This window comes from Mustela putorius, unplaced genomic scaffold (genome assembly GCF_011764305.1).
Source record: "Mustela putorius furo isolate JIRA1106 unplaced genomic scaffold, ASM1176430v1.1 tig00003911_pilon_pilon_pilon, whole genome shotgun sequence".
NCBI classification, from domain to species: Eukaryota; Metazoa; Chordata; class Mammalia; order Carnivora; family Mustelidae; genus Mustela; species Mustela putorius.
In genome coordinates, this window is record NW_025422058.1 from 2,147,033 (window position 1) to 2,172,008 (window position 24,976).

Genomic DNA, 24,976 nt, shown 5'->3' on the forward strand with positions numbered 1-24,976 from the left:
AAACAACACATTGGACCAGATGGACATCACAGATATATTCAGACATTCCATCCCAAAGCAACAGAATATACACTCTTCTCTACTGCACACGGAACATTCTCCAGAATAGATCCCATCCTGGGTCACAAATCAGGTCTTAACCAGTACCAAAAGACTGGGATTATTCCCTGCATATATTCAGACCACAACGCTCTGAAGGTAGAACTCAATCACAAGAAAAATATGGAAAAAACTCAAATACTTGGAAGCTAAAGAGCATCCTAATAAGAATGAATGGGTCAACCAGGAAATTAAAGAAGTATTGAAAAAATTCATGGAAACAAATGATAATGAAACCACAACTGTTAAAATCTGTGGGACATAGCAAAGGCAGTCCTGAGAATAAAGTATATAGCTACACAAGCCTTTCTCAAGAAATAAGAAGGGTCTCAAGTACACAACCAAACTCTACACCTAAAGAAGCTGGAGAAAGAACAGTAAAGAAAACCTAATCCCAGCAGGAGAAAAGAAATAATAAAGACCAGAGCAAAATCAATGAAATAGAAACCAAAAGAACAGTAGAACAAATCAACAAAACTAGGAGCTGGTTCTATGAAAGAATTAATAAGATTGATAAACCCCTGGCCAGACTAATCAAAAAGAAAAGAGGAAGGACCCAAATAAATACAATCATGAATGAAAGAGGAAAGATCACAACCAACACTGAAGAAATACAAATAATTATAAGAACATATTATGACCAACTATATGCCAGCAAATTTGACAATCTGGAAGAGAAGGATATATTCCTAGAGACATATAAACTATCAAAACTTAACCAGGAAGAAACAGAAAACCTGAACATACCCATAACCAGTAAGGAGATTAAAGTAGTCATCAAAAATCTCCCAGCAAACAAGAGCTGAGGGCCAGATGGCTTTGTAGGGGAATTCTACCAAATATTTAAAGAAAATTAATACCTATTCTCCTGAAACTGTTCCAAAAAATACAAATGGAAGGAAAACTTCCAAACATTTTATGAGGCCAGGATTACCTTGATCCCAAACCAGACAAAGACCCCATCAAATAGGAAAATTACAAACCAATATCCAACAAACACAGATATGAAAATTCTTACCAAAATACTAGCCAATAGGATCCAACAGTATATTAAAAAAATTACTCACCACAACCAAGTGGAATTTATTCCTGGGCTGCAAGGTTGGCTCAACATCCACAAATCAATCAATGTGATACAATACATTAATTAAAGAAAGATCAAGAACCATATGATACTTTCAATAGATGCTGAAAAAGCATTTGACAAAGTACAGCATTCTTTCTTGATCAAAACTCTTCACAGCGTAGGGATAGAGGGCACATATCTCAATATCATCAAAGTCATCTATGAAAAACCCACAGAGAATATCATTCTTAATAGGGAAAAACTGAGAGCTTTCCCCTTAAGATCAGGAACATAGCAGGGATGTGACTATCACCTCTGCTATTCAACATAGTACTAGAAGTCCTACCCTCAGCAATCAGACAACAAAAAGGAATTAAAAGCATCCGAATCAGCAAAGAAGTTAAACTCTCACTCTTTGCAGATGATATGATACTTTATGTGGAAACCCCAAAAACTCCACTCCAAAACTGCTAGAACTCATTCATACAGGAATTCCAGTAAAGTGTCGGGATATAAAAACCAATGCACAGAAATGAGTTGCATTTCTATATACCAACAACAAGACAGAAGAAAGAGAAATTAAGGAGTCAATCCCATTTATAATTGCACCCCAAACCATAAGATACCTAGGAATAAACCTAACCAAGAAGACAAAGAATCCGTACTCAGAAAAGTATAAAGTACTCATGAAAGAAATGGAGGAAGATACAAAGAAATGGAAAAATGTTCCATGCTCATGGATTTGAAGAACAAATATTGTGAAAATGTCTATGCTACCTAAAGCAATTTACACATTTATTGCAACCATCCATTTTTTTTCAGAGAAATGGAAAAAATAATTCTAACATTTGTATGGAACCAGAAAAGACCCCAAATAGGAGGAATTTTGAAAAAGAAAACCAAAGTTGGTAGAGGGTAGGTTCTCAATAGTTTTTCTCATGTGAATTAATTCTATGATGGGTACTACGTAACAATATTGGAGATTTAACAGATTATTAAAAATGAGGTCAGTTAATTCTGAGACCTGGATCACAGGACAGAAGTTCAGCAGCCATTCATAAGCCTACAATGGTGACATCCTACAAGAGTGTCAAAGGAAAGTTGTAAGGGCAAATAAAACTTTTTCTACATCTCTAATATTTTGCACTGGTCTCTTTCTACTTAGAGTAAAGAAACAAGAGCAAAAAAAAAAAAAAAAAGGCAGGCCACTTTATGAAATGAAATAATTATATTTACTTTATCTATTTCCATCTCAGCTTATTCATCTTTTTTGTGTTTACTTTTAATTACAGTGGAAAGCCAGTAAGCTAATGAAGGAAATACTTAAGATATGGGACTATACTGATTCTGTGATTATATTAGAACAAATCAACACAGAATAGGATGAATTATTAGAGTGTACACACACTAGTGACAAGCATCATGAATCCGACCCCTCGAGATATTTGCTTGATGGCTTAGGAGAAATCTCTGCTGCCTTTACTTCTCCTATTTGGAGGACTTGTGGAAATATCAAAGGTCTCACATCCTTAGAAATAACTCCTCGTGTGATTTTGTGAGAATTTGCCATGGATGCCGTTGTAAAGGCAGATTAGGATTCGGCACACTTATACTGTAGAAGTAGGGCGAAGGGATGCAAAATATACGACTATGAAGAGTTTCCTTTTTTTTGAAAATCCCCTTATTTTTCTAACCTTCGAGCTTCCACAAATAATTCATAAATCATCAATCCCCTCCCTGGGAGTTCTGTAACCAGAGAAGATTGACTCCTATCACCAGAGATGAGAAGGACAAGAAATCACTTAAACAGACATTGTCATAAAACTATCACATCTCTCATCTCTTCTTCTAAGTATCCTTTTTATTTTTCCTAGAAGTCCTCTGTTTTCCCTTCTTCCATCCTTTTCTCCTACTAAGAGAGTAAATGCTAAATTCTCATCACAAGGAGAAAATTTTTTTCCTCTTCTCTTTTTATTCTATTCATATGAAAAGATGAATGTTAGCTCAACCTATTGTGGAAATCATTTCACTATACATGGAAACCAAATCACCATGCTGTCTGCCCTTAACTTGTACAGTGATGTATGTCAATTATTTTTCAATAAACCTGGGGGAAAACAGATGTCATTTAAGTCCAAATTGTAATTGCCTCCTTGAGTCACATTTTCTGTCACTTTCCACATACATACTTGAATAAAAATGTGTCTTGTTTATTGATAATTTTTTTTGCAGCATAATTTGAAGGCCCCCAAACACTAAACCTAAGAGAACAGAGGAAAACTCCCTGGCCATCCCCAACAAAGGATTTAGTATGACTAGTGTTTTGTCGTAGGCTTCCCTTGATATATTGAGTTACAATGACTGATAACCTGAGGGCCATGTAAAATCATGACAATCCCCTAATGCCTTTTGTAAACTCTTCCATCAACTGTGATCTCAGCATCTGAACTGCAGTATCACAAATCAAGCTAATCTGTCTGTTAGCAAAATACAAAAATAACAATTTCTATGATGTATTATGCCTTTCTATTTTCAAAAGGTCATGATTCAACACACAAAAATCAGTAAAAAATATGAATAGTTAAACTGATGAGTTTACAACTGAAATTAACAATCATAGATTTAAGAATATGCCTTGGATAGCAATGTAACAGATAATCCGGAATGGGCCTGGATTTGTGGAATTTTGCTCATTTTCCAAAACGAGTTTATCACCTGGAAATTGATCTTCCCCTCCTTTGAGACTCATTCTGTCATTACTGAGTTGCTGGTCATGTGGGTAAATCATCTTACTAACCAGATTTGGACTTCTCTGACCATGCTACTTGAGTAACTTGGCTATTGTTTGTACCTGGCTCAATCATCCAAGACAGCACTACCGCTCCAATGTTAAACTTCATACTATTATAGGCTATTCTTTGGTATGAAGCTTTTCCAATTAACTTCATCTGTCCATGGAATTTTACATTGTTGCCTCGTTCCTCTACTCTCCATCTCAAAAATATCAGTTAGCCCTATTTGTTCTTAAATTTTGTGTGAGAGCTCTTTTCTCTGCCTCATCAGTGGCTACTTTAAATATCCTCTCTTTAAATATCAAGGGTTCATTCTCAGGGCTTGTTTCCCCAGTCTACATCATAGATACAAATGTGCCCTTAGCCTGCACAGTACTGATTCACACAGTGGTTTAAACAAGATTAATTAGCGCCACTGAGGGAGGCTATGGCTAGGAAACAGGACCTGAGATTGTCCTGTCTTACATTATAAACTTGGAACTGGGGTCAAAGAGTTTTGCTGGCTTCTCATGACTCGTGGCATTTTCTTTCTGTACAGCTGATATCCTCATCAGTGTGCCTCTGTGGGTAACTTTAAGGCATTAGGAAGTTTACACAACCATACATGAAAATGTACACTGTCCCTTGCTTTATATAGGCTTCTCTGTAATTTCTTTTGTTTTCTGCCATTGAAGAAAATGTGTATCTTTAACTAATTATTGATCTTATAGATCTCTTAGCACAGCTGCCAGTATGTAAAAATTGGGAGATACCTCAACAAAGTCCAGAGTCAGACTTCACTTGAAAAATCAAATGGTCTGGCAATAATTAGCCCCTCCTTTCCACGTTTCTGCATTTTCACAGACAGCAACTTCTAGAATTAATGGTGACCTCCCCTTTGACTGGTCATGTTTAACATAGCCCTTCTGTTTCATTCATTTCACCTGATCTTCCTGACCCTAAAGGGTTTGAGCTTATAATGCACACACTCTATACATATATACACAGTCAGTACTTTAATCCAGCATTTATATGGAGATGAACCTGTATTACCAAGGATAAAACCACCTGGGAGTTACACAGTGGGATGGATTGAACTGTGCCCCTCTTTCCTCAAAGCTGAAGCCCTAACCCTCAATGTGATGATATTTGAAGAAGGGCCTTTTGAGAGGTAATTAAGGTTCAATGAGCTCCTAGTGGTGGGGCCCTACTCTAATAGAATTGACACCCTTACACAAACAGGAAGAAAAGTGAGACATCTTCTTCTTTCTCCCTGAGGGAGCACAGAGGAAAGGCTGTGTGAGGACATGGCGAGAAGGTGGCCTTCTACGAATCAGGAAGAAAGCTCTCACCGGATAATGACTTTTCCAGCCCTGCACTCATGGACGTGTAGTCTTTGGTACATATCCATTGTTTAAGCCACCCAGGCTGTGTATTTTGTCAAGGCGGCCTGAGAAGAGTCCCCATTCCCACTCTCCACCTAGAAGCTCATCTCCTTTCCCCTGGACTTTTGTAGTTCCTTTCCGAGCAGTCTGCCTATCTTTGCACCATCTCTCTTCGCTATTTGCTGTGGGTGAGTTATTATTAAAATACAATCAGTATGACACATGCTCTTGCTTTGAAATTTAAAAAGAAAACTAATTAAAATTAGTAAAATAGTCCCTTATCACTTCTAGGTCCGAAAGCTCTAGACCAGCCCCCCAGGTCCTGTGTTGTCACCCTTGCCCACATTCCCAGTGCACTAGCAAAATCCCATTATAAATGGGTCTGACGAGGACTCTTTTTGACCCAACTTTACTCAGGCTCCTCTGAGGTCTCTTCTTGACTAGGCCTTGACTGTGACCCATTGTTGGGCCTGCCTAGCCCAGTTTTAGCAAGAATACTGCCTGCTAGGGCATTTTAGAGAGATTCCTCCACCTTGATAAGCGAGCGCCTGTGATATCTGGTTATAGTACTCAACCCCCACTCGAATTACCTGATCACCCTGGCCTCTTTTCAGCAAGAATCTTAAGTGGGCTTAGCAAGAATCCCCCTACCCGTGACGTCTTCTCTTAGTAATTTTCCCTCCACTGACCCCCTCATTCTGCTTATTGGCTATGAATCCCCACATGTTCTTGTTGTATTCACAATTGAGCCCAATCATATACTAAGATCCCCTTCCCCCAGCCGCAACAATTCCTTATGAAATCTGTTTTCACTGCCTTAATAACTGCCACTTCTGGTTTTCTATAACATCCCCTTAAACTAAACTCTTCAATGCTTCCATGCTCTCCAATTCCACATTTCTTTGAATTTCTCCCAGACCATATGTCAAAAAGTTTTGCTTTCTTTATGACCCCATTTAAAACCTACTGCTTTTTGAAGTCTTTCCTCATCCTCCCAGTAGGAATAATCACTTCCCTTTGGGGTGCTTCTAAGATACTATGTGTATACATCTATTATGACTTAATCAATTTTATTTATCACTTTATTTTTTGCTTACATTATTCTGTATGACCATTAAATTCAAGGTCTTTCATCTTTATTTTTCTGTTTTGTTTTTACCCAAGGTGCTATTATTATGCTGTCAATACACTCAGGAGGTAATTATATGTTTATTTATCAAATTTATCAAATATTTATCAAATATTTGTTAATATTTGTTAATGCTAGCAGGGAAGCTAGTGTCAGGACAGTAATAGGAGTTAATAAAAACCAAAAAAACAACTATTTCCAAACTTTTGCCCCAAATTACCATTCCAATATAGTGTAACCCAATTGTTTAAGTGTATATGAATTAGGATTGACTTCATTATAACCAAGGCCAAATGGATAAAGGCCACACATTTTAACTGTCTGTTATGAATTTCCCAAAGCGTCTGCAACATGTCTACAAGGATTAGTCCCATTCTGTAATCTTCTTTTGGTCAGCATAATAAGGACATGGGAATGGTATTGGATTGATATGGAAAATGAAAGAATTGTAATATCTTCGAGTAATAAAATACTTAAGATATACCACAGTTGTCCATTGAAGCATCCTCTTTCCTTGGGGCTGTTTCAATCTGCTGGGAAGAAGATTTCACCTGTTCTCTATTGCCCATCCCCCCCTTTTTTTAAAAAGATTTTATTTATTTATTTGACACTCAGAGATCACAAGTAGACAGAGAGGCAGGCAGAGAGAGAGGAGGAAGCAGGCTCCCCGCTAAGTAAAGAGCGCAATGCAGGGCTCGATCCCAGGACCCTGGGATCATGACCTGAGCCAAAGGCAGAGGCTTTAACCCACTGAGCCACTCAGGTGCCCCTGCCCATCCCATTTTAACCAAACTTTGATTAAAGGGGAAACATTATAACCTTCACTAAATTAGCACAAGCAATTCAAATCCATTGCTATCCTAGCCAGCCGCCTACTTTGCTCCTATGTAATGCATTTTCAGTGATCACGCTTATAGAAAAAATGTCTATGAAATATGAAAAATTAATAAGCCACTTTTTTCTTTGCTCTTAAGGTTTTTTTTTTAACCAGTGAGCTATTATAAGACCTACATTTACTAATTTACTGAAACGAACCAAGCACTAACATTTTTCATTTTATTTAAAAGACCCCTGACTAAGGTAGCTGGGAAACTGTTAAGTACAGGAGGTAAAAGACCCAAGTCTTTGCACTATTATAACTATTAAACGAAGGTATTAGGCAAAATCAGCATTTCTTAAAATATCACAGGAACAAATTATTATAGAGAAGAAAGTGGGGAAATCAGTAAAAGAAATATGTTTTATGGAGCACTGAATTAAATCAATTTAATAGTTTTTATTTTGAAGTACAGGACTTCTCAGTATCTTTTCTGAGTAAAACTAAGCAAAGAGCTATTCTTGCCTATCCTCTTTGGAATGGATATCAGAATTACGAAAGCTTTATGAAACAACATCCTGTACAAGGAGGTTATTAAATTAACAGAAGGACTTACACAACTATAATATTTAATACTATACATTTTTAGACCATCTACATCCTGAATCACTTCCTGAATATAGGATTTTAAAAGATCTTCAGACTTATCTATAATAAAAGACAATCTCCTATCTCTGCTGATAGCAGGATTTTCCCTATGGTCTTATTGGTGTTTAATACATACAAGTGATTAAGGCCGTTTTTGGATTCCTTAAATTCTACAATTCTTTCAAAAATGCAATTCTCAGAAGCTGACTCTAACAAATGGAGACAATTTATTTCAGGGGCAATGTGTCATTAATTGTAAATCTTGGATAGAGCTAATCTGTATTTCTATCAAGTTCCCAAGCAATGCTGATGCTGCTGACTTGGTTACCACACTTTAAGAACCACTGCTTTCACAGGTCTCAATTTGTTCTACACACATCTGGGCTTTCCAGCTGGTCTGAGGTTCCTCCACCAGGCCCCAAGCTGGAACTTCTTAAGAGCAATGAGAGCTGGTTATCCCAACTAACCCCTTATAAAATAAGGATCCTTTGTATCAATTCCTAGGTTCTGCCACCATGATCTTATTTCCTAAAGACCAATGGCCTGTCCCTCTTCTTTAGTATCTTCCATTGTCAACTAAGAATGTGCAGGTCCTTAGTTTCAAAATGCAGTCCAAATTGTAGATTTCTTCCCCTTGAATTACTGCTTCCTGTTTTCCCACATAACCCCTTCCCTCTCTTGGTAATATCCTCCCATAAAGTTGGCTCTGGCCTCATTTGCCTCTCTATCCAGTTGAACTCTATTGCTAGCTATATATGAATGTACAGCTTTTAGTCATTCCTTTGTTCTTTAACTCCATAAGTATTTGCTAAAGGCTCTTAATATAATGACTATGACAAAACTTCTGCATTCATGGGCTTACATCGTAACTGGGGAGATATAAGATAAACATGTAAAAAATAAGTAAGTATGAAATATTCCAGGAGTGATGGGGCACGTTGAAGAAAACAATAGAAAGTAATGAGTAAGAAAGTGTATGTAAATCAAATGTATCTTAGACTCTCTGGAATCATTTCTCTGAGAAGGCAACATTCAACAATGTTGTGATAGAGGAATTAATGCAGCTAATGTAGAAAAGGGCATTCCAAATGGAGGAAGCATCAATTCAAGAGCAGAAAGAAGACCAGGCTGGTTGAAGGCATCAGGAAGGGAAAATGGCTGAAGAGATCAGGTTGGTGGTGGGGAAGCAAAATTTTTCATAATCTTTGTGTAACCACCTGCTTCTCTCACATATACCCGGTCTATAGACCAAATATGTCTATCCTAGTCTCCTAGTGGAAACTGTCTTCTGGCCAGCAGGAATTAAAATATCAACAGCATTATTTAAAGAGCATTTAGAGCCCCAAATCCCCTCCTTGCCCCAGCTCAGTGGATGGCAGTCATGTCTATTCTCACCCCAGTAGAAATCTGCAGTTTTATTCTCTAGAGAGGCCTCTGAACTATAGGATACCAGGCACATCCCCTCACCCTAGATCTAAGAGAGTGGCTTCCTGAACACAGGATAAGAAAAGCTACAAAACAGCCTACTTATCCTGGAGAAGACCCCAAATTTTTAAAAAGTGTGCTATTTCTGAAAATGGGTGTGAAGATAGAGATAAAAACAGAGGGATTAACTGAATATCTCTTTTAAAGAGTTAAGCCCTGGGACACCTGGGTGGCTCAGTTGGTTAAGCTGCTGGCTTCCGTTCAGGTCATGATCCCAGGGTCCTGGGATCGAGTCCCGAATCTGGCTCCTTGCTCAATGGGGAGACTGCTTCTCTCTCTGCCTCTGCCTGCCACTCTGCCTGCTTGTGCACTATGTTTCTCTGACAAATAAATAAATAAAATCTTAAAAAAAAAAAGAGTTAAGCCCCAAATCCCCACCAAAATATATCAACATAATTTGAGTGAGGAGAAACTGATAACTAATATCAAAATCCAAGCCTTCTGAGTTGGCTATGTTAAAATGTGCAATGAATTGTGCACAGTTTCTACTTCAGAATGTGGATACATTAAATCACAACCTTTTGTCCTCTTCCTCAGTGCTAACTTTAGTAAAGAACCACTCTAGGTACTGATATGTCATAGTTTTAGAAATAAAACTATATACCTTCCTGATGAATAAAGTCAAAATTCTGAGTAAAGAGAGGGCAAAATCAGGTCAGAAGTATGTCTTACAATACTGTTTTACAAGAACAATATTTTCTAACAGCAGTGGTTCTGATCAAATTGACAAAACAACTTTGAGCAAAATAACTAGCACACGCATGCACACGTGCATACACACACACACACACACACACACACACACACAGCTTTAAACATCCTGAAACAATTACAAAACAGAAATTAGCCTAAGGCAAGAGTTCTATGCTTTCATCAAACTCCTCAAGAAAAACATCAAGTTTATTGTACCTGATAATTTGAATTCTTTTAATCTTTATATCATTAGCCTCCAGGTAAATCTGAGAATATCCAAACCTAAACAAACTTAACAGCCAGGGTTCTTTTCAAGGAAGGAACTTAAGTCTATGTGTATCGTTTTGCTTTTACAGATATTAAAATTTGCTGCCACGTACCTGAAAGTTGTTAAATATTCTTACCAATGCAGTATATAGAGCTAAACAAGTCTTGTAAGAAAAACTAGATTAGTTTTAAAAACATTTCAAAATAATTATTATATTGGAATAAAAAGTCTTTTAACTTATACTGTCAAACCCTAGGATCTCATTTCTGAAATTGCTTTATGCTGTTCTCACTATCATAAATGCTGATAGCATTACCTGTCCGCATCCACTGTCACGTCATGAACTCCTCTCTGGATGACCTCTCTGGAAGTAGTTGTATCTGGTATTCTATTCAGACTTCTAGTATACAGGTTGAGCCCTCCATCTGTCATGTACCTGAAAGTAAATGTGTAATTAATCAACATAAAATTAAATGATCTCATCTGTGTAATTTAACAGTGTTCACAATTTTTAATAATTATGCAAATGTGCTTTACTACAGTTTTTTCTATAAAAACATTTTACTCAACAGGAAGAATTTGAGTATTTTTCAAGTATATTAGGAAATCAATCTTCCTTACTCTAACAACTAACTAGCCTACTAGCCTATTCATTTTTTCGCCTTTTGTTAAAATTTTGGACAGGCTTGGAGATAATTTAACTCTTAGAAAAATAAGAGCAAGATTATTTCATTTTATAAGTATCATTTTTGAAGCAATCAAGGTCACAGGAGTAATGGAATATTACTAAACCTAAAACTAGATTAAGTTATTTGATAAGTAAAATGTATCTTACCAATTGACCACAAAGATAAAATAATAGTCAAGATGCATCAAATGTTTGTCAGAAACTGTTCTAAAGAGTTTAATAATATGTTTAATATTATTAATATTAAATAGTTAATAATATTTTTATCACCATATTAGAGAAAGAAAGTAAGTAAGCACAAAAGGGTTAAGTAACATTTTACTCAACCAGTCATGGCAGAACTAAGAAAAAAATCTAGAAAGTTGGCTCCAGAATGATTTTAACCACCACACATTACTATCTGAAGTGAAAGGTCACACTGACTGACCCACTTCCTATCTTTGAGAACTACTTCCAGGACATCACAGGAACACCATCATTGCACAGGGATGGTAGACCAAATACTACTAGCAATCCTGCTTCCGTGGCTGCGGACTAGGGCACATTGTTTAATCTCCTACCCCACGCTGGGCTAATCAGATTTTTCTTTCTCGAGAACTAGGATTAAAAGACAGCTCCTCGGGCTTTCTTTGTGAATACAGTTGATGATAATGAACACCCAGGAGATGTAGTTATCTCCAGCAAACATAAGAAGCTACAGAGAAAGCTGCTCAGCAAAGTAAAAACAACCCCCAGGTGCACAAAAGGAAGCAGACACTTGGCCACGTAGTTTCAACTTCACAACTCATCCTTGGGTTCTAAGAGGTACTCTTGCTTATTTATAATCATGACCATAATTTGCTTAAGCAAATTTAAGTTGATTTCAATTTTTGTGATAAAAAATGTTTAGTCATGACCATATTGAAGACTGACCAAATAGTTAAAGCTAGGATTATGAAACTGGCTAATGACTTACATGATCAATAAATTCTGTCCTTACTAGCTGAAGGAACTTAAACAAGTTTCTTAAACTGTGCCTTAATTTCTTCCTCTGAAAATGGGAAGAATAAAATCTGCAGGCAGATTTTATGATAAAGAAAAAATACAAAAAGATCTTAATATGAGAACCTCATAAAAAGTAGCTATTTGTTATTTACAAAGTCTCTTCCACATATTTTGAAAAGGAAATAGATGAATTTTATATACAAAACTTAGGTCATACTGCATTATCCTTATAAGGGACTCTACATGGTGAGTTTTCTTGATCAGTAAAGAATTCAATCCCACCAACCAGAAAAAATAAAGAAGGACTTTTGCTCCAAAATGTATTAAACACTGATCTACTCTTTTAGATAAGAAATACTAGATACAATTTCACTTTTTTTTTTTATAACTAATTCATGATTAGGAGAATCAGTTAAATTAAAAGAGTGAAGGGACATTTGTCCTTCATGCATTTTCATTTGTCAGCTGTCCCATCTTGGGGTTGTAGTTCAGGGTTTATTCTTACTTTCAATTTCTTACCGAATTTCCCACACAGTACTAGACAAATATCTAAATGTTTTTATGGCCTTGTAAGGTAGAGTTTGTAGAATTCCTGGTAAAGTAAAAGTGTTTAGTGGCAAATGTTTTTCTCAATCATTTTCCTTTTGAAATTGTGTTTCAAAAGGTTGAAGGTAGTTGATATTTCTCCAGATAAGTGAGCTACTCCTCTGCCCTTTTGGCTAAGTTGGTTAAGCAACTGCATTCGGCTCAGATCTTGATCTCAGAGTCCCAGGATTGAGTCCCACACTGGGCTCCCAACTCCATAGGGAGTCTGCTTCTCCCTCTGATCTTCTCAGCTCTCATGCTCTCTCTCACTCTCTCCCTCTCAAATAAATAAATAAAATCTTCTAAAAAAATAAAAAATAAAAACTACCAACATGCTTAATCTTAACCTTGGAGGAAGCTGTAACAATGTGAACACACTATGTTTCATATAGGTCTCATTTCATGTCTGTCTTCTTCATCTGTGCATCTCCGAAACTGTTTAACAAAGGTTTTCCATATAACTGGGGATCAACAAATATATTATGTGATTCAAAAGGCTTCCATATTATAAAAAGAAAGCATTATAGCTGATTTCAGTAACTTTACCCATAATGGTGATGCATGAAAATAAGAAATAAGATGACAGATCACTTCTATTAGAAATATAACCTTCCAATTTTCCATATTTACAGAAGAGTAAGTTCTATAGACAAATATTAACTGTTTTTGAAAACTAATTTTCCAAAGGGAAAAAAAAAAAAACCATGTGTTTAAAACCTCAATACATTAAGAGAAAACCTATTTTTTGGGGAAACATTTCAAAGGATAGTCATTTTTCTTGGGCCCTTCAATTTTCCAGTTCATATCAAGTAGGTTTACAAGAGGTATTAATTGAATCAAAAAATACTCAGTTATATGAGGTGCCTGGGTGGCTCAGTGGGTCAAGCCCCTGGTGTCTGCTTGGGTCATGATCTCAGGGTCCTGGGATCGAGCCCCGGATCGGACTCTTTGCTCAGCGGGGAGCCTGCTTCCTTCTCTCTCTCTTTCTGCCTTCCCCCTCCCTCTCTCTGTGTGTCTCTCTGCCTACTTGAGATCTCTGTTAAATAAATAAAATCTTTTAAAAAAGTACTCTGTTATAATTCCTCCGTTTACACAGACATACTCTCATTTGGGTGTTGGTAGGGCATTTTCATAACAGAACCATGACTTTGTTACTTAAAAAACAATATACAGTATGGAGGTCCCACAAGAAGTTAAAAATAGGGCTACCATATAATCCAGCAATTGCACTATGAGAGATTTACGCCAAAGATACAAATACTATGATCCAAAGAGGCACCTGCACCGCAGTGTTTATTGCAGCAATGTTCACAATAGCCAAACTATGGAAAGAGCCCAGACAGATGTCCATTGATGGATGAATGGATAAAGAAGAAGTGGGATTTGTACAATGGAATATTACTCAGCTATCAAAAAGGATGACCTCTTATACACACTGACTTGGATGGAACTGGAGGGTATTATGCTGAGTGAAATAAGTCAATCAGAGAAAGATAATTATCCACAATATATGTGTAATACAAGAGACAGAGCAGAGTACCACAGGGTAAGGGAAGGAAAACTGAATGGGAGGAAGTCAGAGAGAGAAATCATGAGAGACTCTTAACTATGAAAAAAAAAAAAAAAAACCTGAAGGTTGCTGGATGGGAGATGGGATAACAGGGTGATGGGCATTAAGGAGGGCATGTGATGTGACATGCACTGGGGGTTATATGCAACAGATGAGTAACTGAACTGTACATCTGAAACTAATGATGTACTATTTTATGTTGGCTAATTGAATTTAAATTAAAAAAAAAAAAACCACATCAGGCATTACACAAGTAAGACATATCCCTGATTTGAATTTTTTCTTGGTAATCCTTCCTTCTTTCATTCTTTCTGAAGGATTTAAAAATCTGTAAGAACATGAATTTTATAGCTCCTTTAGAAATATTATACTACGGTCTGGGAGCTATCAATGTTAGGGGGTCATTTTGAAAGAATAATGTAAAATTTAAAAAATGATTTCCTAACAGTGTTATATCTAAACTTCAAAACTGTCAGCCAAGATGAATTTAAGAAGACCATAATAGACACAGGGAAGATTGGTACAAAAAGTTGGAACAAAACTTGTGAGGGTTACTGACAAAAAATGAATTACCTCTAACTATGAAAGTCAGAATAATTTTAGCCATGTTCAAATTCAATAAGTTGTAAAAGAATTCACATAAAAAAAAAAGTCTCACAAAGCATTTCCTAATTCTTTGTCATTTCTACTGACAGCCTGCTTCTTTTCGTGTCGGCAAATTTGCATACTCGTGGCATTTACTTTAGGTGTCTACTATCCAAATTAATATTTCTAGACCATATTATTCCACCTTGCTCTAAAATAAGGTACTAAACTGTTACCAATGCATAGATAGGTGGCTTTCTCATAAGCACTTCAAATATAGAAAAAACTGACCATATATTAACTTCACCACTAAAACTCATGTTCCTTTTGTGCATGCTATGATGGCTAAAGGGAAAGACACCATCTATCTAGTCGATAATCTAGATACATCACTCCTTCTTGTCACTCACTACCCACCGCTACTATAAGATGGAGTCTGTTCAAATCTGTGAATCTGCATAATTATGCTCTAATTATGTCTGGAATTCACTGAAACATGATTTATAAAACTTATTTTTTATATTGTTCAAATCCTACTTTCTCAATGAACAGAAATACATACAATTCTACCATCAGAGTAATTACATACTTTCTGAAAAAAAAAAAAAACCTTTTGGGGAAATATATATTTTTGTAGGTGTATAAGATATAAAAGTATATATCAAATATAATAAAAATACTGACTTTCATGCACCTGCTACCTGGCTTCAGAAATACAACATTTGCAGTTTCTTCAATATCCATATAGGTTTTTCCCACTCACATCCCCAAACCTCCCTTCTGGAGGCATCTACTGTCCTGGATTTCATTAGCTTTCCCCTACTTTTCTTCATGGTTTTGCCACATGGGCTTGTATTCCTAAAAATATACTGTTTAGTATCTCCTGGATTTGAACTTTATATAAATCGAGTCACACTATGCATAATCTTTTTTAACTTCTTTCCTTCACCCAAAATTAATTTTTGCAATTATTTATCTTCATGTGTATCATTGCATTACTCATTTTATAGTTTTATTATTCTGTTTTACAAATATACTGGTTGATTAATCCATTTGACTATTACAGACATTTGAGTTGTGTTTTGTCTTTGTGCTGCCACGAACACTTGCATACCGACAATTTCTTGTGCTCAAAAGCAAGAACTTAACTAAGATCTAGATCTAGAAAGGAAATCACTGGGTCATAAGAGACATATACCTATATTTAGCCTTACTAGTCACTGATAAACAGTTTTTAAAAGAGTTTCAGAATAAACACCTACTAGTCTCATTTTGGTTTGGTTTACAAATTCCAGATTACCAAGCAGGTTGATTATATTTTCACTTCGTTATAAGCCATTTATGTTTTATCGGTGTTGGTTTAAATGTTTAAAAATGCTGACTTTATTAGAAAGACTCCATTTCAAAATTTTCAAGCAGATTGTTTGTGCAATCTGTAATCATGTGTAACCAGTTGTGATGCTTTCTAAGTGATATAAATATATATGACCAAGTAAATACAATAACCCATCAAAAGAAAGGTCTGTTTATATCTTTTGCTCATTTTAAAAGTAGTATTCAGTTTTTAAAATTTTAATTCCAATCTAGTTAACATGTAGTGTGTTACACTAGTTTCAGGTGTACAACACAGTGATTCAATACTTCTATACATTACTCCGTGCTCATCATGATAAGTGTACTCTTTTTTCTTTTATCCATTTGACCCATCCCCCTGCCTACCGCCCCTCTGGCAACCACCAATTCTCTATACTTAATAGTCTGTTTCTTAATCTGTTTCTCTCTCTCTCTCATCTTTCCTTTGTTCATTTGTTTTGTTTCTTAAATTCCACATATGAGTGAAATCATATGGTATTTGCCTTTCTCTGTTTTACTTACTTTCTCTTGCTCATTTTTCTATTGGATTCAATGCTATGTTCTGTTTTCCTTTTTTCTTTGCTCATTGATACTAATCCTTTATTAGTTACATGTGTTGCAGTTATTTGTGGCTTCTATAGGGTTTTATCCTGACACTTTTCTCCTGCTTATTTTTATGTGAAATTCATTTTTCTGAATAAAAAGAAACAATGCAGATACCTTTCCAACTTGACACAGTAACTGCCTCTATTGTTTTTGTATATTGTTTTAAAAAGCAGTCATTAGCTTTTTGAGATTTTTGGATTCTGTTTCCATCTCTCACTTTCTTCCAGACTGTCATGTTCACCTTCGTTGCCAATTTTTTTTTTTCAATTTGCTCCTGCTCCCAGAAGATGTCTCTTAGTGTGGGGTCCTGTCCTGAAAGGGGGTTGTCGTTAGGCACCTAAATAAACTAGTTCATAGGAACTAGACTGTTCTATTCTGTTCAGACATGACCTTCTGCCTTTATTCTCTCTTTTGGTCAAGGGGTCAAAAGCCCTTCCAGCTTCAGCTGCCAACTTCAAATGCTCTGTGAGTTTTCTAGTCAGTTTTCTGACTATGTTGGGTTCTTCTGTTCTTGTTACCAGATGCCCCAGTGCCTATCTCTGTTTCCTCTGAAACAGACAGTGATCCCCTCCTTTGGCTCTTGGATGTCTGTCCTCAGCTGTTTACTTGGGGGCTGAGATGATACTTTGTCATCAGCTTTTATGTGTGAACAATGATTGTGATTTTTTTTGGTTGTGCTGGCTGGTTGCTTTTTCTGTTTTCGTGGGGATTTGGAAAGATTCAAAACCTAGGCTTGCACCATAACTTATTAGAATTCTGCGTTTTTACATTCAAATTTCATGTCAGCCACTATATGTTACAATTCACTTTCTTTCTTCTTTTTTTTTTTTTTTTAAAGATTTTACTTATTTGACAGAGAGAGAGACAGCCAGAGAGGGAACACAAGCAAGGGGAGTGGCAGAGGGAGAAGCTGGCTTCGGAGCTTGATCCCAGGATCCTGGGACCATGACCTTAGGCCAAAGGCAGATGCTTAATGACTGAGCCACCCAGGCACCCCACAATTAGCTATTTTTTAATGACATGAACACACAGGCTTTTCTTTTCTTTTTTTTTTTTTTTAAACCTTCAAAGGCACAATCATTCAGCATCTTCTTTTTGATGAACACAGATAATATTAACTACTGTCCCCTAGATCATACATGCTAGCTTAAAAAAAAAACAAAACAAAAACTATACTAATAATGACTGATGGCTGTGAAGCTCTGTTCTTTTGTAAAAAATTAACTCCTAGGAGAGAAATGTGTACATGTAGACATGTTGACAGTCTCACAGGGTCAGCATGTCACAATGACGGAGAGTACAGACTGGAGACAGAATGCTGGGTTCAAGTCCAGCACTGCCTGTTTTAAGAAATTTTAAATTCCCAGAAACTGGTTCATTTTCTGAGTTCCATTTAAAGTCACTTAAACTATTCATGCTTCCACTGCTTCACTGGTAAAATGGAGATAATAATGATAGATTTACCTCTTACAGTTAACGGTGAGACATAAATGAGTCAACAAATGTCAAAGGCATAGAATGCTGTCTAGCACAGAGTAAGTGCCATGTCCGTGTTGGCTTGTACTATCATCTCTCTTTCCAATAGGACCACCACCTCCACCAAACATAAATCTCCCGTCTTGAATATGAAAGGAGTAGAAGCATTACAATTAGGAGTCTTTGGTTTGTCACATATATTCTTTCACCCCAACACTTTAACCTGCCCTTCCCAATGGTACACATGCTTCACACCATCAAGTTTACTAAGGGTGAATGGAGGGAGAATCGAGGGAGAAGAAGGATAAAAGTATTCACCTTCTTTTGTAAAAAGGCCACTTCTCAGAATTAAATTACTTTGTGTTCGGGCCATATGACTTAAAGTAGAATTTTAGGTTATGTTCTGACTTAACTATTTATACCATGACACCTGCAGATCACTTCAATTGCCACCCAATTAAAAAATGTAACTTTCTCCCCAATTTTCCATCACGTTCCTTTTTTATTTCATAAATGGAGGTGTTTTCAGAGACTCATTATAAGTAAGAGGGCTTCTTCTGACTAAATCCTAATTACTGGCAGATTCACATTCCCAAGTGTTTAAAGTACTTTCAGAAAGAGAAGAAAAAGATAAGTCTTTCTATGCTTCAGGAAATTCTGAATTCTCAGAATGCCGATTAACTAGTTTTCTGAGTTCTAAGGCGCATGAGAAAGTGAAACTCCATTCCCATTCCCTTCATGACATTCCTTGTGGTTACATGAGGAAAAAAATCTTAAACACCTTCATTCATTACTGTGTCTTTTGAGCTCTTTGTCCCTTTAATCACTGAAACATACTTATAAAAATTGGGAACAGAAAATTAACTTTGTGACTCAATTTTTTCATGAACCGTAGCACAGACATTTCAATGCCCTTTTTTCCTCACTTTAAACATCATCAAATTAAAATCCCCCCTGGGATATCTCTAACCCTCTCATCTTCCCTCCTTTTAATTCTGGGCTGAGGTACTGGGCTACATCCTAGAGATGTCAATGATTTTCTGTGTAAACTGGTGAGCAATGAAGCACAACAGTCCTAAGCACGGTGAGTTACGACCAGTCATATCATCTGCTGACCATGCCTACTCACCTCCCATGCAGGGGACAGAACTGCCACCAGGAACACTTTAAATTCCAGTGTTCCTGGACTCTGCCACAGGAAAGAGAAAATGCCAAATGCTCAACAGGTCACCATCACCAGGGGAAGCTTTCATATAGGATTTGTGGGTTTTTTAGTTTTTCTTTAAATATACTGGATGTGAATGATACCATAAAACACATGGACCACTGATGCATATTTAAATAGGCTCATTCAACCCAAGACTTTATTTGAAAGACTGGTAGGGAACAAAACTGAACAGAAGTCTGAACTGGGTTTCCACTGAAGCAGGAAACAAGTAGGAAGGACAATGGACGTGACTTTATTATTATTATTATTTTATTCTTGTTTCTCATGAATGAATTCAGCAGAAATTACCCAGATCTCATCAAACAACTTCCTCTTCCTTCTAGGCATAAAGCTGTACCATATTTGCTGGCCTTTCTTCTAATTAGATGTGGCCATTCAGCTGTTTTGAATAAGGGAATGTGTGTAGAAGTTATCTGCACCTCTCGTAAGCCTTGTACATATGAAATACTCTCACACCAAGATTCTTCGTCTCTTTTGCCACCTGCTTATTGAATGCCAATGCTCAGGGTGATCCTGGGATTGTAACAGAATTATTCACTTCAGTCTTGTTCTCTGAGAGACTATATGGTGGACATTCCCAACTGAAGGACAGAAATAACAGCGAGGGTTTTATTTGAAGGAGAAATCAACTCTGGGTTAAGTTACAAGATTTTGAGATTTCTTGCTTACAGAAGTAACTGTTAACTAATACAGCAGGAATCCTGGAAAATACAAAATGTTTCTGAGTATCGGTACGCCTGTAATATATATTATTATATATAGAACTCAGCTGTTTTTAAACACTGCCTTAAGAAAAAACTACTAATCTAAGAATGTATACACACATACTTACTTACAAGCGTGTATGTATTAGTTACGCATTCACTGAACAAATGAGCACCTATGAAAATATAAAAAACACTAGCAAGGGGGTCATGTGGTATCTTGCCTATATTGCTCACTCCTGCACCCACAGCCCCAAAATGCTGCCTGGCATACAGGGTGAACTCAGAAATATATTTTGGATACACATTTTACCTCAGGATCTTTCTCTCAATTCTTTTCCCGGAAGTCCACACATCTCCCACAATTTCCACTATCTTCTTCTATAGGAGACCACACTCGCCATCATATCTCTACCCTGAAAACTACTGCTTTTCCAACTTATACCACAATGTCATCCACTCTATGTTTCTAACTCTACACTCATCATCTCCCATCTGCTTTCTCAAAAAAGAAAAAAAAAAAAAAGCCTCTTTTTCTGCCTATTTTCTCTAAAGCTATAATTTCCCCTTTCTGGCGCTTAGAAAATGGGCATCTTATCTGAATTCACTGCCTCTCTTAAGCCCTTATGAGTAGCGTCTATCACTTTGTCTGTAAATTTCTCCTTCGTAGTATCTCCCATATCAGTTTTTCTGCTCCTTTCATCCCCATCAAGGCTACGCCCATATTTCTGGCTTATAGACCTTGGACCTCAAGTTCTGCAGCAGTGTCTGAAATCTACCATCAGAGCTTCTCCTCTCAATACATTTTGCAGATTTCCCCTGAGGGGGGCTTTCAGAAATCATCTTCATGACCTCTTCTGTGTGGCTACTAAATAATCTTAAGAAACAGTGATTTCCACTGCTTAGAGTACACAGTTTAAATTTCTAAGCATAATGTTATTGAGGACTGTCACAATAGACCTCATACACTACTGGTGGGAATGCAAGCTGCGGCAGCCACTCTGGAAAACAGTATGGAGGTTCCTCAAAACATTGAAAATAGAGCTACCCTAAGACCAAGCAACTAAACTACTAGGTATTTACCCCAAAGATACAAATGTAGTGATCCAAAGAGGAATCTGCACCCCAATGTTTATAGCAGCAATGTCTACAATAGCTAAACCATGGAAAGAGCCCAGAAGTCCATCAACAGATGAATGGATAAAGAAGATGTTGTGTATATATACAATGGAATACTATGCAGCCATCAAAACAAATGAAATCTTGCCATTTGTAACTACATGGATGGAACTAGAGGGCATTATGCTGAGCGAAATAAGTCAATCAGAGAAAGAAAATTGTCATCTGATCTCACTGATATGTGGCATTTAAGAAACAGAAGCAGAAGATCATAGGGCAAGGGAAGGAAAAATAAATCAAGATGAAATCAGAGAGGTAGACAAGTCATAAGAGACTCCTAACCGTAAAGATAAAGTGAAGGTTGCTGGAGGGAAGGGGTGTAAGGGGATGGGGTAACTGGGTGAAGGGCATTAAGGAGGACAGGTGATGTGATGAGCACTGGGTGTTATGTAAGACTGATGAGGGTTGCCTCGGTGGCTCAGTCGTTAAGCGCCTGCCTTTGGCTCAGGTCATGATCCCAGGGTCCTGGGACCGAGCCCCACACTGGGCTCTCTGCTCAGCAGGGAGCCTGCTTCCTCCTCTCTCTGACTGCCTCTCTGCCTACTTGTAATCTCTGTCTGTCAAAAAAACAAAAAAACAAAAAACAAAAACAAAAAAAAAACCACATATGCTCTCACTTAAAGTGATGAAGAAAGAAAAGAGGAGGAGATAGGAGTGAGAGTAGAAACAGTGGGTGAGAAAAGGGAGAGACAGGAGAAAAAGTTCATGCTTTCAAAAGTGTAGCTCCTGTGCTGCCCAAACTGGGTATCTCACCCCCAGATGGTATTTAATATGGACCAAAATGATAACAATAACATCTACAAGTTAGTGTGATTATTAATGATAATAAATGGAATTATGATGCTGATGACAAATTGACTCAACTCTCATACTGTGACAGGCTTTGAGTAAGTACAATTTTGTGGGTTATTTCCTTAATTCCTAATAATTTTGTGGAGATTCTGCAATTTCATCCTTATTACAGAAAACAAAGAGTTTGGGCAAATTAAGCCCCCATGGCATCCACAGACAGCAAATTGTAGAAAGGAATTTAAATTAGACTCTGACTCCAGCAGCATCTCAACTACCTCCTACCCTAACTGACCGCAATCTGTCTCCCGAATTCTAAACTGTTGGAATTTAGGCATCTGGGAAGGAGCACATATGAAAGCACTGGATATGGGGACATCACAGCAGAGCTATACATCGAAAGGTCTTCTGTAATTTTTTTTTTTTTTTTTTTAGGTCTGTCTCCTTTCAAATAACATTTTCCTTTTTCTTTTCTTTTCTTTCATGAAGGATGTCAGGAAGGTTACTCATATAGAAGAATGCTTTTTGATACTGGTTCTCTCAGATGTATAAGGACAAAAAGTAGGTCAAATCCCTAAATTTAGCATTTTGGGAAATCATGAAAATTATAAACTTGATTTGGGAAGCTTTTCCTTGCATTACAGAGCCAAGGTTTTGAAGCCAGATGTATGTGACTTCTAATGCAAGTCTCCCTTTTCCTTAGCATTATACAATCGTGGCTAGTTAGGATAAGGTTTTGTATCTGTAAGGAATTATAATTATTTATAGAAGTAGCTTTAATAGAGTATCCTATTGCCTCCACTGGGGCTTATTTTCAGATTGGGCTGAATATTCCACATTGCCAAAATCTTTAAGAGTTTTATAATCACAATATTTTTTGCAGATTACAATAGAAAACAGAAGAAAAACAAAGGCTATGATTTAAAAAATAAATCTGATACCATCAAAAGAGATTGAAAATCTCAATTTTAAAACGATTTTCCCTCAAGTTAGATTGGAGGTGCATAACTGAAGAAAGCTAGAAAATATCTGTCTTCAAAGAAGTTAGAGGCAGTTTTGACAAACCAAATTGAAAAAATAAAATCCAGCAGCCCTGCAAAACTCCTCCTGTCCCCTTCCCACGTCTTTTACTACAAAATCTGTGACTTAAGAATTGTGTGAAAATCACTCCAAAAAGCACAGGGCACATTTGGTTCTCTCAACTAACAACAGAAAGATTTAAGGGCCTACAATGAAAAGATTTTATAGAAGTTTTAGATATTTTACTCTTCATGAATGAGCAGAAGAGAAGGTCTGATATATCTCCAAACAACCTTCGATTTTTCATGAGTTCTAATGACTTTGTGAGCTGACAGAATGACTTTTTCTCTAGCTCATGCATCTTAGTAGAACATTCCCTGTGTGTGTAATGTTGGTAGAGACCAAGGCCACTTACCCACTATTGATGTCATCAGCCCTGAGACTTTTCCCAAGGATATCACCGTCACTCATATATCCACCAACGTCGACTTCAGAAGACATGTCCAGGTCACTGCTTGCTTTCTCACTCATGTCAATTTGGGATATGTTTCCCAGTCGAGAGACAGCTGCTCGACGGAGAGGTGTTGTGTACATGAACCTCGAGGGGTCTGTGTGGATGAATCGGCTGGTACCACTGCGAGGGTAGCCAGCCCCCAGGGAGGGAGCATCTCCAGCCTGAAGTCGAGGACATGCCTGACCCAACCTCCAGGTCATGGGAGTGGGTCGGCTTGTCAGGTTGGGTATGGTCCTTCCATTCACTTCTGTTGTCACAGTGCTGTCAAATGTTGTCTCCAGGGTGCTGGCAAACAAATGAAGAAAGAACTATACTCGGATTCACTTGGGATCATAGACCAAAAATACATGAAGACAGGAAAGGCTAGAGCTGAGTCATTTCTTAGAAGTATGTCATTTTCATGAAAGTCAAATTATACTTTCATGATGAGATGCAAAACACCTCTGCAGATGTCAGCATGTGAGATGGGGCATTCATTAGAAGATTGTTGTTTTGCTTTTTTGCTTTTGAAAGAAAGGTCATTGTCACATTGTAGATAAAGCAAAATTGTGTTTCACAGTTTCAACCAACCCTTCACCTAACCCCAATGGCTTGCCAGAACTATTCTGGAAGTTGAGACCAATTATGTTTCAGAGTCTCTCTGTACCCCCCCCATCCCCACTCCTGCCCCAGATGCATTTCAACTGCAACTTCTGCCCACTGTTCTTTGTCACAGGCACGGAAATCTACTTGGTTGTGATGGTGATAATTTCAGTAGCTATTTTAATTTGAAAGGGATACTCTATAGAAGAAGAGATGGATGGGAGAAAAAAGTCCCAGGGTATATGCTAAGAAGTAGCCAGCTGAATGTCATGTAAAATTTAAGTGAGAAAATAGTAAGGGGAAATTAAATTTTTTCTTTATTCTTATAAGATGTTAAGTTCTTGATAGTCATTTTTTTTCTTTATTGGCCCAACAATATATAGAATTGAGAAAAAAACCTGTGGCTTATCTGGGTCCCACGAAGACTGGACATAGTCTCCTCTAAATTTTGCCTCAAATCTGCTATGTTTTTAACTGTTCTCATTCTTCTTGTTTCAGGGTCTTCACCTGGAAAAGTAACATAATATATTTGCCAGTCAAGTCATTTACTGATCTCAGAATAACTGCATACATAGATAAGTAATATAAATTCTTCTCCTTAAAAATATAACAATAGGTAGGAAATTCCAAATGGCTACTCTCTGAAAAGTGTAATTCTTCTTTCTACATTCACATTCAATAAAATGTGAATAGAAACAAATGTATCATTACAAGTAATAACTGATGAGGAGTGATGATAATACAATAATACT

The 24,976-nt window shown here is 37.0% G+C and overlaps 1 protein-coding gene across 8 annotated transcripts in view; it reads right to left on the bottom strand.

Moving 5' to 3' along the window:
• Positions 1–24,976, bottom strand: part of NAV3 (neuron navigator 3) — a 597,791-nt gene that overhangs the window by 140,706 nt on the left and 432,109 nt on the right. For all 8 annotated transcript variants that reach the window (XM_045069074.1, XM_045069076.1, XM_045069075.1 and 5 more), the window contains 3 exons: positions 24,623–24,731; positions 23,544–23,927; positions 10,678–10,797 (listed from right to left, as the gene is read on the bottom strand). In XM_045069074.1, the coding sequence (XP_044925009.1) occupies positions 10,678–10,797; positions 23,544–23,927; positions 24,623–24,731 (613 nt within the window). The remainder of the gene's footprint in view (positions 1–10,677; positions 10,798–23,543; positions 23,928–24,622; positions 24,732–24,976) is intronic.